This window comes from Solea senegalensis, linkage group LG1 (genome assembly GCF_019176455.1).
Source record: "Solea senegalensis isolate Sse05_10M linkage group LG1, IFAPA_SoseM_1, whole genome shotgun sequence".
Taxonomy (NCBI): Eukaryota; Metazoa; Chordata; class Actinopteri; order Pleuronectiformes; family Soleidae; genus Solea; species Solea senegalensis.
Genome location: NC_058021.1, coordinates 37274915 through 37287376, shown reverse-complemented (window position 1 = coordinate 37287376; position 12462 = coordinate 37274915). Strand labels below are relative to the sequence as shown.

The window sequence follows — 12462 nt, the reverse complement described above, 5'->3', positions numbered from 1 at the left end:
CAGTTTTGCTTTGTATTTAAGATACGATAAGATACGATAAGATAAGATAGTCCTTTATTTGTCCCGCAGTGGGGACATTTGCATTGTCACAGCAGCAAGACAGTAAAGATAAAGATAATAAATAATAAACATGCATTACCAAAAAAGGAAATTACAATATAAGAAGATATTAACACTTAGACTATATAAAATTAGTTAAAAATAGAATGTAGAATGTACATTTTAGACAGAATACACACAATTGATATTTACAGTATAAATATGTATAGGTATATTGCACTTGTGAGAATTTACAGTATATTGCACGTGGAAGGGAGGAAGGAATGAGGAGCCTGGTTATGTGTGGTCTACTGCGAGCTGTGTTTATCATTTCACAACTTTATTTAGCTGATAATTAAATCATTTGTGTTGAAGGGGCGAGTAAAACAATAGAAGTTCTTGACTCGTTAATGTTGGAAGAATTGACCCGAAACAAGCTTCTTTCATAATTACTGGACCTTACTGGAATACATGATGATGTATCTTCAACACATGTGATGTTTTAAGAAGAATTACATCCAATAAAAATATTGTAGGGCCCAGGATTGAACCCTGAGGTAAACCATAAGAAATCAGAGCTTTAGAAAACAATATTAAAAACACTAAAAGAGAACAGAAAATATTACAATACAATGTTATATTTCCAACCAGTTCATGGACACATTTATCACATTGTATAATCTGTTTTTAATACTTTCTGTAAATGATTCCATGACTGATATTAAATATTTGACAGATTCAGATTCTCTGTCATATGAAAGAAACATCATCACAAACACTGAGGTGTAACAGTGTGTGACTCCCTCTGGTGGATGTAGTGTTTTTGTACAGATTTGTGGTGTTTCCTGTCACTGTGGGCCTCACAGCACAGTAATAAACAGCAGAGTCTGTCACTTTAGCTGAGATGATCTCCAGATCTACACGTTTGTCTCTTTTGTTGATGTGAGCAGAGAAACCAGAAATCTCTGCGCTGATGAATCCGTCCTCTGTGATGAGGAGCAGGAACTCTGGTCTGGATCTCTGCTGCTGTTGCTGGAACCACTGGATATTGTTGATACTCCCCTCATATTTACAGCTCAGCTTGATGTTTCCTCCCTGTGGTACAACTTCTTCAGAACTTTCTGGATTGATGCTGTTCATAGAACACATGGCTGCAAAATAAATATAATTCATGTCCGTTAGATTGTGAGAGATTCTAATATCAAGAGACTCAAGAGGTTCAAAAGTTGACAGATGATCCTCTAGTGATGACATGTAAAAGAAGACGATGTTAAAGCAGCAGGTGAAGTGAGACAGTGATTTGTTTTCAAACTCACCTATGAAGTAAGATAAAGACAGAAAGAGGGAAAACATCATGTCTTTGAGATGTTGAAGCCAAACAGAAAACAGATGAACAATGTTCTTCCTCTAAACAGCCTCTCTGCTGCACCTTCTCCTCACCATCAAGCTGATTCTGCTTTTACTTCCTGTGGAGACACAAACCATCTCATTGGCTGAGTCAGCTTTCAGGGGGCAGGGCCATCTGATCAATTTCTTAGAGATTCTTTCTTATAAAGTTCAGGTTCAAGTTAAAAAGAATCTGAACTGGATCATAAGAAACCACTGAGGTGTAACAGTATGTGACTCCCTCTAGTGGATGTAGTGTTTTTGTACAGAGTTGTGGTGTTTCCTGTCACTGTGGGCCTCACAGCACAGTAGTAAACAGCAGAGTCTGTCACTGCAGCTGAGTTGATCTGCAGATTGATTTTTCTCTTGTCATCACTCACTGTAACAGACAGTCCAGAGACTAGAACACTGACTGTTTCTCCTGTTCCTGAGTGAGACATGAGGAACTCTGGTGGTTTTCCTGGATGTTGTCGATACCAGAAGAAATAATCACCAGCAGCTGCAGATTTGTGATATTTGTAGGACAGAGAGACAGACGTGTGTTCTGAAGTGAACTCTTCAGTCTTGACTGGAGTCAGTTCTTCACAGTTGATGCCTGAAGGAGAAAATAATGATGTCAAAGACAATTCACATTCACATGTTATTGGAATGAAAACTGTTTGTGTCTTATAATGTAACAAACCTGTTAGAGTGTTAAGAAGCAGCAGAGAAAATACAGAGTGATGCAGTGACAGCATGTTGAATAAAGGTCATGTTAATGGTGTGTATCTTGAACTCTGCTGAATATGGAAGCTCCTCTCTCCTCTATAGTTCAGTAACAACTCAGCTCCTCCCTGAATCTCTGCGTCTCCTCTTAGATGTGTATTTTCTCTTCTCTCTGTTACACTTCCTCCTGCTTCACACTGACTGCAGCATTTAGTTCAAGCTGAAGGTGGACCGTCTTTAGTCTGTTTTTGGAGACACTGTGATGTGTCCACATTAAACAGCATGCGTACCGTTGTCCCGAGTATGTGAGGTGATGAAGAATCAGGTGGATTATCTGTTAAAAAACGGTTTAGCCAAGCGTAGCTGCAGTCCCTAGAGTTCTCCATGTTTGTTAGCACTTAAATCTGATGGCTCTCCCAATTTTTGTATAGATTTTCGCAAAGTTAACTCTGTGACAGTGCCTGACTTTTTTCCTTTGCCCCGTGTCGAAGACTGCAGATAGATCGGCTTAATGGCTACTGGCAAGTTCCCTAAACATCTAGAGCGTCTGGTATTTCTGAATTTGTTACCCCTGATCATTTTCTACAGTACACAGTGATGCCATTTGGTGTGAGAAATGCTCTGGCCACTTTCCAGCACTTAATGCATTTGGTCCTACGTGATGTGTCGAACTGCAATGTTTATTTCGATGATGTGGTGGTGTATTCAACAAACTGAGATGATCACAGTTTGACAGGAGTGTTCAGGTGATTAGCTGCTTAGTCGTTAACCCTGAACCTTGCTAAATGTGAATTTAACATATCTTGGTAAACAGGTGGGACATGGGCAGGTTCATCCAGTAGAGGCTAAGGTGGAAGCCATACTGTCATTCCCATGTGCCACTTTCTCTGTTGTCCCCCCCTTTTCTTCTCCCTCTGAGCAGTTGCATGCCTACCTCACCCGTGCTCAGCCCTAATCACTTCTCAGTCCAAATAGTTGAGTATAAAAAAGGTGGAAAAGAACGGCCTCATTCTCTTTTGGCTCCTGAGCAGACACTCAGCAGGTGGCTGAGTGTGTGGCCTGCGTGTATCTGGAAATCTGGATCTGGACTCTGCTGTGTGACCAGACTCCAGCTTATTGAATGACGTGTGCTTTGCTTTGTTAGTTACTTTTTGTTAGGATTAAAAATTGTTAAGTCTTTCCTGTAATGGGGAAAGTACACTTAATTCCAAAGCCACTGAATAGTCGTTAGCTGTAAGTAGGTTTCAATTGGCTTGACTTGTAGGTACTGTTGTAATTCATCAATCATGAAGACAAAAGAGAACGGTTAGGACAAACCCGTCGCAGAACTGTATGCCTGCAAGTGGTCTGCATGGCTAAATTACTTAAAACAGCTGTCAACCTTCAACCTCCATGCAGAAAAGAACTCCTCTATGGGGTTGAGGAAAGGTGAATAGGGTGGAAGGAAGAGACATGCAGTACCAGTCTTGGGTGGACTTCTAACCATGTTGTTAGCAATTGAAAAAAACTGTATTATCAGCTGAGATATATTGTTTTTGAACTAATATCATTGCAGAAGCAGCGGTTTTTATTCTGTGTCTAAGGTTTGGAATATTGTTTTTGCTATTGTGGGATATTGTGTGTATTTGTAAATAATACAAAAACAATCCATAATATTGTTGGGAGGTATTGCTTGTCTGTTAAGAAAGTGCAAGCATTGTGGAAATGTGTTCAGTGACTACATATTGTGTGAAAACGACATGAAATGTGTGAATGGTATGGCCACAAAAGACCAATGCTGTGCTTATTGTGTTTAGTGTTTTGAAAATGTGACAACTGATTGGACAAACGCTTGTTAGAGACAGAAAAAAACTGTAAATATTTGACTCCAACATTGTTTTTCTCATTGTAAATCTAGAAAAACCTCACAGTCAGATTCTCTGTCATATGAAAGAAACATCATCACAAACACTGAGGTGTAACAGTGTGTGACTCCCTCTAGTGGATGTAGTGTTTTTGTACAGAGTTGTGGTGTTTCCTGTCACTGTGGGCTTCACAGCACAGTAGTAAACAGCAGAGTCTGTCACTGCAGCTGAGTTGATCTGAAGTTTTACTCCATGTTTGTCTTCAGACAGTTGAGTGAAGAATCTTTTTTTTTTTAGAGAATCTGCTGGTTTTGTAAAATTAGAGCCTGAGATGTAAATAAGGAACTCTGGTGGTTTTCCTGGATGTTGTCGATACCAGAAGAAATAATCACCAACAGCTATTGTTGTGTGATATTTGTAGGACAGAGAGACAGACGTGTGTTCTGAAGTGAACTCTTCAGTCTTGACTGGAGTCAGTTCTTCACAGTTGATGCCTGAAGGAGAAAATAATGATGTCAAAGACAATTCACATTCACATGTTATTGGAATGAAAACTGTTTGTGTCTTATAATGTAACAAACCTGTTAGAGTGTTAAGAAGCAGCAGAGAAAATACAGAGTGATGCAGTGACAGCATGTTGAATAAAGGTCATGTTAATGGTTCGTATCTTGAACTCTATTATGGAAGCTCCTCTCTCCTCTATAGTTCAGTAACAACTCAGCTCCTCCCTGAATCTTTGCGTCTCCTCTTAGATGTGTATTTTCTCTTCTCTCTGTTACACTTCCTCCTGCTTCACACTGACAGCAGCATTCAGCATGTTTGGCTGTATTTTTAATGTGTGTCTCCTGTAAGTAAATAATATCTGCCTTTAAGCTTTTCAAATGTGCCAGAATTTTCCCTCTTTTGACTTGATGATTCTTGCAATATCACCATTTGAAAACACAGTGGTCATATATATTAATATGGTACATTTAGATTATAACAAAGTGTGCTGTAGAGTTCCACCATTGTAGTATCAGAATACCTGAGATGCTGTATTAGAACATGAACATGAACAAAAACAACAATACGACCAAACGATAAGAACAATATAATGTTCTCCGGGACCCTCTACCTCTCTTCCCCTTGCCTCTGAGAAGGAACTTCTCCTAGATCAAACCTACTAGCCTCATAACTGTCCATATTAACCTGTGCTGGTGACATTTTTGACACTCAGAAACTTCTGAGAAGAGAGTCTCAGGATGTGTTCCTGGACTGGATCATGATGGATCCGTGCAATGATCTGTCGGGGAGGGGCATCAGCTGCAGCTGCCCTGCCGCGGATTCTGTGCACACAGTCAATTTTGACTGGTTTGTTGCCAAAGTTTTCCTCTCCCAGGAGCTTCGGAATGAGTTTGGCAACAAAGTCCGTAGGATTACCTTTTTCCATTCCCTCTTTGATTCCAATTATGCAAATGTTTTGCCTCCTGGAGAGTAAGACCAAGTCATCCCGTCTCTCGCCAAGTGATTGGGCTGTATCCTCCCACCTTGCACACCAATCTTCCAAGCTCCTCAACATCTGCCATTGTCTGCTTCAAATCCACAAGAGATATTTGAATCAGAATCAGAATCAGAAGAGCTTTATTGCCAAGTACGATTTGCACATACAAGGAATTTGTTCTGGTGTCATTGGCGCATAACAAGCATACAACATTTTCTAAAGAGAACAGTAAACGTATATATACACAGTATATAAATGTTTTTAAAGATGAAAAAGAGCACTACAGAAAGAGCAGTAAAGAGCAGTACGACTGGGCAGAAGTGAGTAACAGTGCAAAGTGCAAAGTTCACAGTAATGACGTTAATATAACGCATGCAGTCTGCCCTTGTCCTTGGCCGTGGCAGCAGCGTACCAAATGGTGATGGAGGAGGTGAGGATGGACTCAATGATGGAGGAGTAGAAGTGCACCATCATTGTCTTTGGCAGGCTGAATTTCTTCAGCTGCCGCAGGAAGAACATCCTCTGCTGGGCTTTTTTGATGAGAGAGCTGATGTTCAGCTCCCACTTGAGGTCCTGGGTGATGATAGTTCCCAGGAAGCGAAAGGAATCCACAGTGTCAACTGTGGAGTCACAGAGGTTGATGGGTGCAGGTGAGGCTGAGTTCTTCCTGAAGTCCACGACCATCTCCACTGTCTTTAGAGCGTTGAGCTCTAGGTTGTTTCGGTTGCACCAAGTGACCAGCTGGTCAACCTCCCACCTGTAGGCGGACTCGTCACCATCAGAGATGAGTCCGATGAGGGTGGTGTCGTCCGCGAACTTCAGGAGCTTGACGGACTGGTGACTGGAGGTGCAACTGTTTGTGTACAGGGAGAAGAGCAGAGGAGAAAGAACGCAGCCCTGGGGGGATCCGGTGCTGATGACCTGTGAGTCGGAGTGTGTCCAACCTTTTGTCGACGTTCTGGCTCAGCTGATTGATAGCAGAAATGATGTCTGTGGTGGTCGGCATCTCACCGCGCGGCGCATCGTCGGTGTGTTCACTGCTGGCGTTAGCCCCACTGTTAGCACTGTCTGCATTCAAGCGTTTACAAAATATTCTTGTTAAATCGAGTTTTTAAATTGTTTTGTTCATATAATGGAGCGGAGCCTCACTCAAACACGTCTATCTCATCTCGCGCCCTAGGTGGTTACCCCTGTTTATAGATTTAATACAAGAACTTTGTGATTCACTTTATGAAAATCAAGAAACACAGAACCAACCAAATCACCTTTAACCTTTAACCAACATAGATGTGTTTGTTTTAATATTATTTGAATGTAAAAGAAAACATGTTCAATTTAAGGAGAAACCACAGTTTTGCTTTGTATTTAAGATACGATAAGATACGATAAGATAAGATAGTCCTTTATTTGTCCCGCAGTGGGGACATTTGCATTGTCACAGCAGCAAGACAGTAAAGATAAAGATAATAAATAATAAACATGCATTACCAAAAAAGGAAATTACAATATAAGAAGATATTAACACTTAGACTATATAAAATTAGTTAAAAATAGAATGTAGAATGTACATTTTAGACAGCAGAATACACACAATTGATATTTACAGTATGAATATGTATAGGTATATTGCACTTGTGAGAATTTACAGTATATTGCACGTGGAAGGGAGGAAGGAATGAGGAGCCTGGTTATGTGTGGTCCACTGCGAGCTGTGTTTATCATTTCACAACTTTATTTAGCTGATAATTAAATCATTTGTGTTGAAGGGGCGAGTAAAACAATAGAAGTTCTTGACTCGTTAATGTTGGAAGAATTGACCTGAAACAAGCTTCTTTCATAATTACTGGACCTTACTGGAATACATGATAATGTATCTTCAACACATGTGATGTTTTAAGAAGAATTACATCCAATAAAAATATTGTAGGGCCCAGGATTGAACCCTGAGGTAAACCATAAGAAATCAGAGCTTTAGAAAACAATATTAAAAACACTAAAAGAGAACAGAAAATATTACAATACAATGTTATATTTCCAACCAGTTCATGGACACATTTATCACATTGTATAATCTGTTTTTAATACTTTCTGTAAATGATTCCATGACTGATATTAAATATTTGACTCACAGTCAGATTCTCTGTCATATGAAAGAAACATCATCACAAACACTGAGGTGTAACAGTGTGTGACTCCCTCTAGTGGATGTAGTGTTTTTGTACAGAGTTGTGGTGTTTCCTGTCACTGTGGGCCTCACAGCACAGTAGTAAACAGCAGAGTCTGTCACTGCAGCTGAGTTGATCTGCAGATTTATTTTTCTCTTGTCATCACTCACTGTAACAGACAGTCCAGAGACTAGAACACTGAGTGTTTCTCCTGTTCCTGAGTGAGACATGAGGAACTCTGGTGGTTTTCCTGGATGTTGTCGATACCAGAAGAAATAATCACTAGCAGCTGCAGATTTGTGATATTTGTAGGACAGAGAGACAGACGTGTGTTCTGAAGTGAACTCTTCAGTCTTGACTGGAGTCAGTTCTTCACAGTTGATGCCTGAAGGAGAAAATAATGATGTCAAAGACAATTCACATTCACATGTTATTGGAATGAAAACTGTTTGTGTCTTATAATGTAACAAACCTGTTAGAGTGTTAAGAAGCAGCAGAGAAAATACAGAGTGATGCAGTGACAGCATGTTGAATAAAGGTCATGTTAATGGTGTGTATCTTGAACTCTGCTGAATATGGAAGCTCCTCTCTCCTCTATAGTTCAGTAACAACTCAGCTCCTCCCTGAATCTCTGCGTCTCCTCTTAGATGTGTATTTTCTCTTCTCTCTGTTGCACTTCCTCCTGCTTCACACTGACTGCAGCATTTAGTTCAAGCTGAAGGTGGACCGTCTTTAGTCTGTTTTTGGAGACACTGTGATGTGTCCACATTACCGTTGTCCCGAGTATGTGAGGTGATGAAGAATCAGGTGGATTATCTGTTAAAAAACGGTTTAGCCAAGCGTAGCTGCAGTCCCTAGAGTTCTCCATGTTTGTTAGCACTTAAATCTGATGGCTCTCCCAATTTTTGTATAGATTTTGGCAAAGTTAACTCTGTGACAGTGCCTGACTTTTTTCCTTTGCCCCGTGTCGAAGACTGCATAGATAGATAGATCGGCTTAATGGCTACTGGCAAGTTCCCTAAACATCTAGAGCGTCTGGTATTTCTGAATTTGTTACCCCTGATCATTTTCTACAGTACACAGTGATGCCATTTGGTGTGAGAAATGCTCTGGCCACTTTCCAGCACTTAATGCATTTGGTCCTACGTGATGTGCCGAACTGCAATGTTTATTTCGATGATGTGGTGGTGTATTCAACAAACTGAGATGATCACAGTTTGACAGGAGTGTTCAGGTGATTAGCTGCTTAGTCGTTAACCCTGAACCTTGCTAAATGTGAATTTAACATATCTTGGTAAACAGGTGGGACATGGGCAGGTTCATCCAGTAGAGGCTAAGGTGGAAGCCATACTGTCATTCCCATGTGCCACTTTCTCTGTTGTCCCCCCCTTTTCTTCTCCCTCTGAGCAGTTGCATGCCTACCTCACCTGTGCTCAGCCCTAATCACTTCTCAGTCCAAATAGTTGAGTATAAAAAAGGTGGAAAAGAACGGCCTCATTCTCTTTTGGCTCCTGAGCAGACACTCAGCAGGTGACTGAGTGTGTGGCCTGCGTGTATCTGGAAATCTGGATCTGGACTCTGCTGTGTGACCAGACTCCAGCTTATTGAATGACGTGTGCTTTGCTTTGTTGGTTACTTTTTGTTAGGATTAAAAATTGTTAAGTCTTTCGTGACAAAAGAGAACGGTTAGGACGAACCCGTCCCAGAACTGTATGCCTGCAAGTGGTCTGCAGGGCTAAATTACTTAAAACAGCTGTCAACCTTCAACCTCCATGCAGAAAAGAACTCCTCTATGGGGTTGAGGAAAGGTGACTAGGGTGGAAGGAAGAGACATACAGTACCAGTCTTGGGTGGACTTCTAACCATGTTGTTAGCAATTGAAAAAAACTGTATTATCAGCTGAGATATATTGTTTTTGAACTAATATCATTGCAGAAGCAGCGGTTTTTATTCTGTGTCTAAGGTTTGGAATATTGTTTTTGCTATTGTGGGATGTTGTGTGTATTTGTAAATAATACAAAAACAATCCAGAATATTGTTGGGAGGTATAGCTTGTCTGTTAAGAAAGTGCAAGCATTGTGGAAATGTGTTCAGTGACTACATATTGTGTGAAAACGACATGAAATGTGTGAATGGTATGGCCACAAAAGACCAATGCTGTGCTTATTGTGTTTAGTGTTTTGAAAATGTGACAACTGATTGGACAAACGCTTGTTAGAGACAGAAAAAAACTGTAAATATTTGACTCCAACATTGTTTTTCTCATTGTAAATCTATAAAAACCTCACAGTCAGATTCTCTGTCATATGAAAGAAACATCATCACAAACACTGAGGTGTAACAGTGTGTGACTCCCTCTAGTGGATGTAGTGTTTTTGTACAGAGTTGTGGTGTTTCCTGTCACTGTGGGCTTCACAGCACAGTAGTAAACAGCAGAGTCTGTCACTGCAGCTGAGTTGATCTGAAGTTTGACTCCATGTTTGTCTTCAGACAGTTGAGTGAAGAATCTTTTTTTTTTTAGAGAATCTGCTGGTTTTGTAAAATTAGAGCCTGAGATGTAAATAAGGAACTCTGGTGGTTTTCCTGGATGTTGTCGATACCAGAAGAAATAATCAGTAGCAGCTGCAGATTTGTGATATTTGTAGGACAGAGAGACAGACGTGTGTTCTGAAGTGAACTCTTCAGTCTTGACTGGAGTCAGTTCTTCACAGTTGATGCCTGAAGGAGAAAATAATGATGTCAAAGACAATTCACATTCACATGTTATTGGAATGAAAACTTTTTGTGTCTTATAATGTAACAAACCTGTTAGAGTGTTAAGAAGCAGCAGAGAAAATACAGAGTGATGCAGTGACAGCATGTTGAATAAAGGTCATGTTAATGGTTCGTATCTTGAACTCTATTATCGAAGCTCCTCTCTCCTCTATAGTTCAGTAACAACTCAGGTGCTCCCTGAATCTTTGCGTCTCCTCTTAGATGTGTATTTTCTCTTCTCTCTGTTACACTTCCTCCTGCTTCACACTGACAGCAGCATTCAGCATGTTTGGCTGTATTTTTAATGTGTGTCTCCTGTAAGTAAATAATATCTGCCTTTAAGCTTTTCAAATGTGCCAGAATTTTCCCTCTTTTGACTTGATGATTCTTGCAATATCACCATTTGAAAACACAGTGGTCATATATATTAATATGGTACATTTAGATTATAACAAAGTGTGCTGTAGAGTTCCACCATTGTAGTATCAGAATACCTGAGATGCTGTATTAGAACATGAACATGAACAAAAACAACAATACAACCAAACGATAAGAACAATATAATGTTCTCCGGGACCCTCTGCCTCTCTTCCCCTTGCCTCTGAGAACGAACTTCTCCTAGATCAAACCTACTAGCCTCATAACTGTCCATATTAACCTGTGCTGGTGACATTTTTGACACTCAGAAACTTCTGAGAAGAGAGTCTCAGGATGTGTTCCTGGACTGGATCATGATGGATCCGTGCAATGATCTGTCGGGGAGGGGCATCAGCTGCAGCTGCCCTGCCGCGGATTCTGTGCACACAGTCAATTTTGACTGGTTTGTTGCCAAAGTTTTCCTCTCCCAGGAGCTTCGGAATGAGTTTGGTAACAAAGTCCGTAGGATTAACTTTTTCCATTCCCTCTTTGACTCCAATTATGCAAATGTTTTGCCTCCTGGAGAGTAAGACCAAGTCATCCCGTCTCTCGCCAAGTGATTGGGCTGTATCCTCCCACCTTGCACACCAATCTTCCAAGCTCCTCAACATCTGCCATTGTCTGCTTCAAATCCACAAGAGATATTTGAAGTGTGTCAAACCTTTTGTCGACGTTCTGGCTCAGCTGATTGATAGCAGAAATTATGTCTGTGGTGGTCGGCATCTCACCGCGCGGCGCATCGTCGGTGTGTTCACTGCTGCCGTTAGCCCCACTGTTAGCGCTGTCTGCATTCAAGTGTTTACAAAATATTCTTGTTAAATCGAGTTTTTAAATTGTTTTGTTCATATAATGGAGCGGAGCCTCACTCAAACACGTCTATCTCATCTCGCGCCCTAAGTGGTTACCCCTGTTTATAGATTTAATACAAGAACTTTGTGATTCACTTTATGAAAATCAAGAAACACAGAACCAACCAAATCACCTTTAACCTTTAACCCACATAGATGTGTTTGTTTTAATATTATTTGAATGTAAAAGAAAACATGTTCAGTTTAAGGAGAAACCTCAGTTTTGCTTTGTATTTAAGATACGAAAAGATACGATAAGATAAGATAGTCCTTTAATTTGTCCCGCAGTGGGGACATTTGCATTGTCACAGCAGCAAGACAGTAAAGATAAAGATAATAAATAATAAACATGCATTACCAAAAAAGGAAATTACAATATAAGAAGATATTAACACTTAGACTATATAAAATTAGTTAAAAATAGAATGTAGAATGTACATTTTAGACAGAATACACACAATTGATATTTACAGTATCAATCAACACATGTGATGTTTTAAGAAGAATTACATCCAATAAAAATATTGTAGGGCCCAGGATTGAACCCTGAGGTAAACCATAAGAAATCAGAGCTTTAGAAAACAATATTAAAAACACTAAAAGAGAACAGAAAATATTACAATACAATGTTATATTTCCAACCAGTTCATGGACACATTTATCACATTGTATAATCTGTTTTTAATACTTTCTGTAAATGATTCCATGACTGATATTAAATATTTTTCAGGGGGCAGGGCCATCTGATCAATTTCTTAGAGATTCTTTCTTATAAAGTTCAGGTTCAAGTTAAAAAGAATCTGAACAGGATCATAAGAAACCAC

At 39.9% G+C, this 12462-nt stretch overlaps 1 gene segment (V, D, J or C); it reads right to left on the bottom strand.

Annotated features, from left to right (window-relative positions):
• Positions 1 to 357: 357 nt before the first annotated feature.
• On the bottom strand, positions 358 to 1631 carry LOC122769577. The segment is given in 2 exon segments: positions 358 to 1190; positions 1356 to 1631. Coding segments are annotated over 2 exon segments (441 nt in total).
• Positions 1632 to 12462: the final 10831 nt, after the last annotated feature.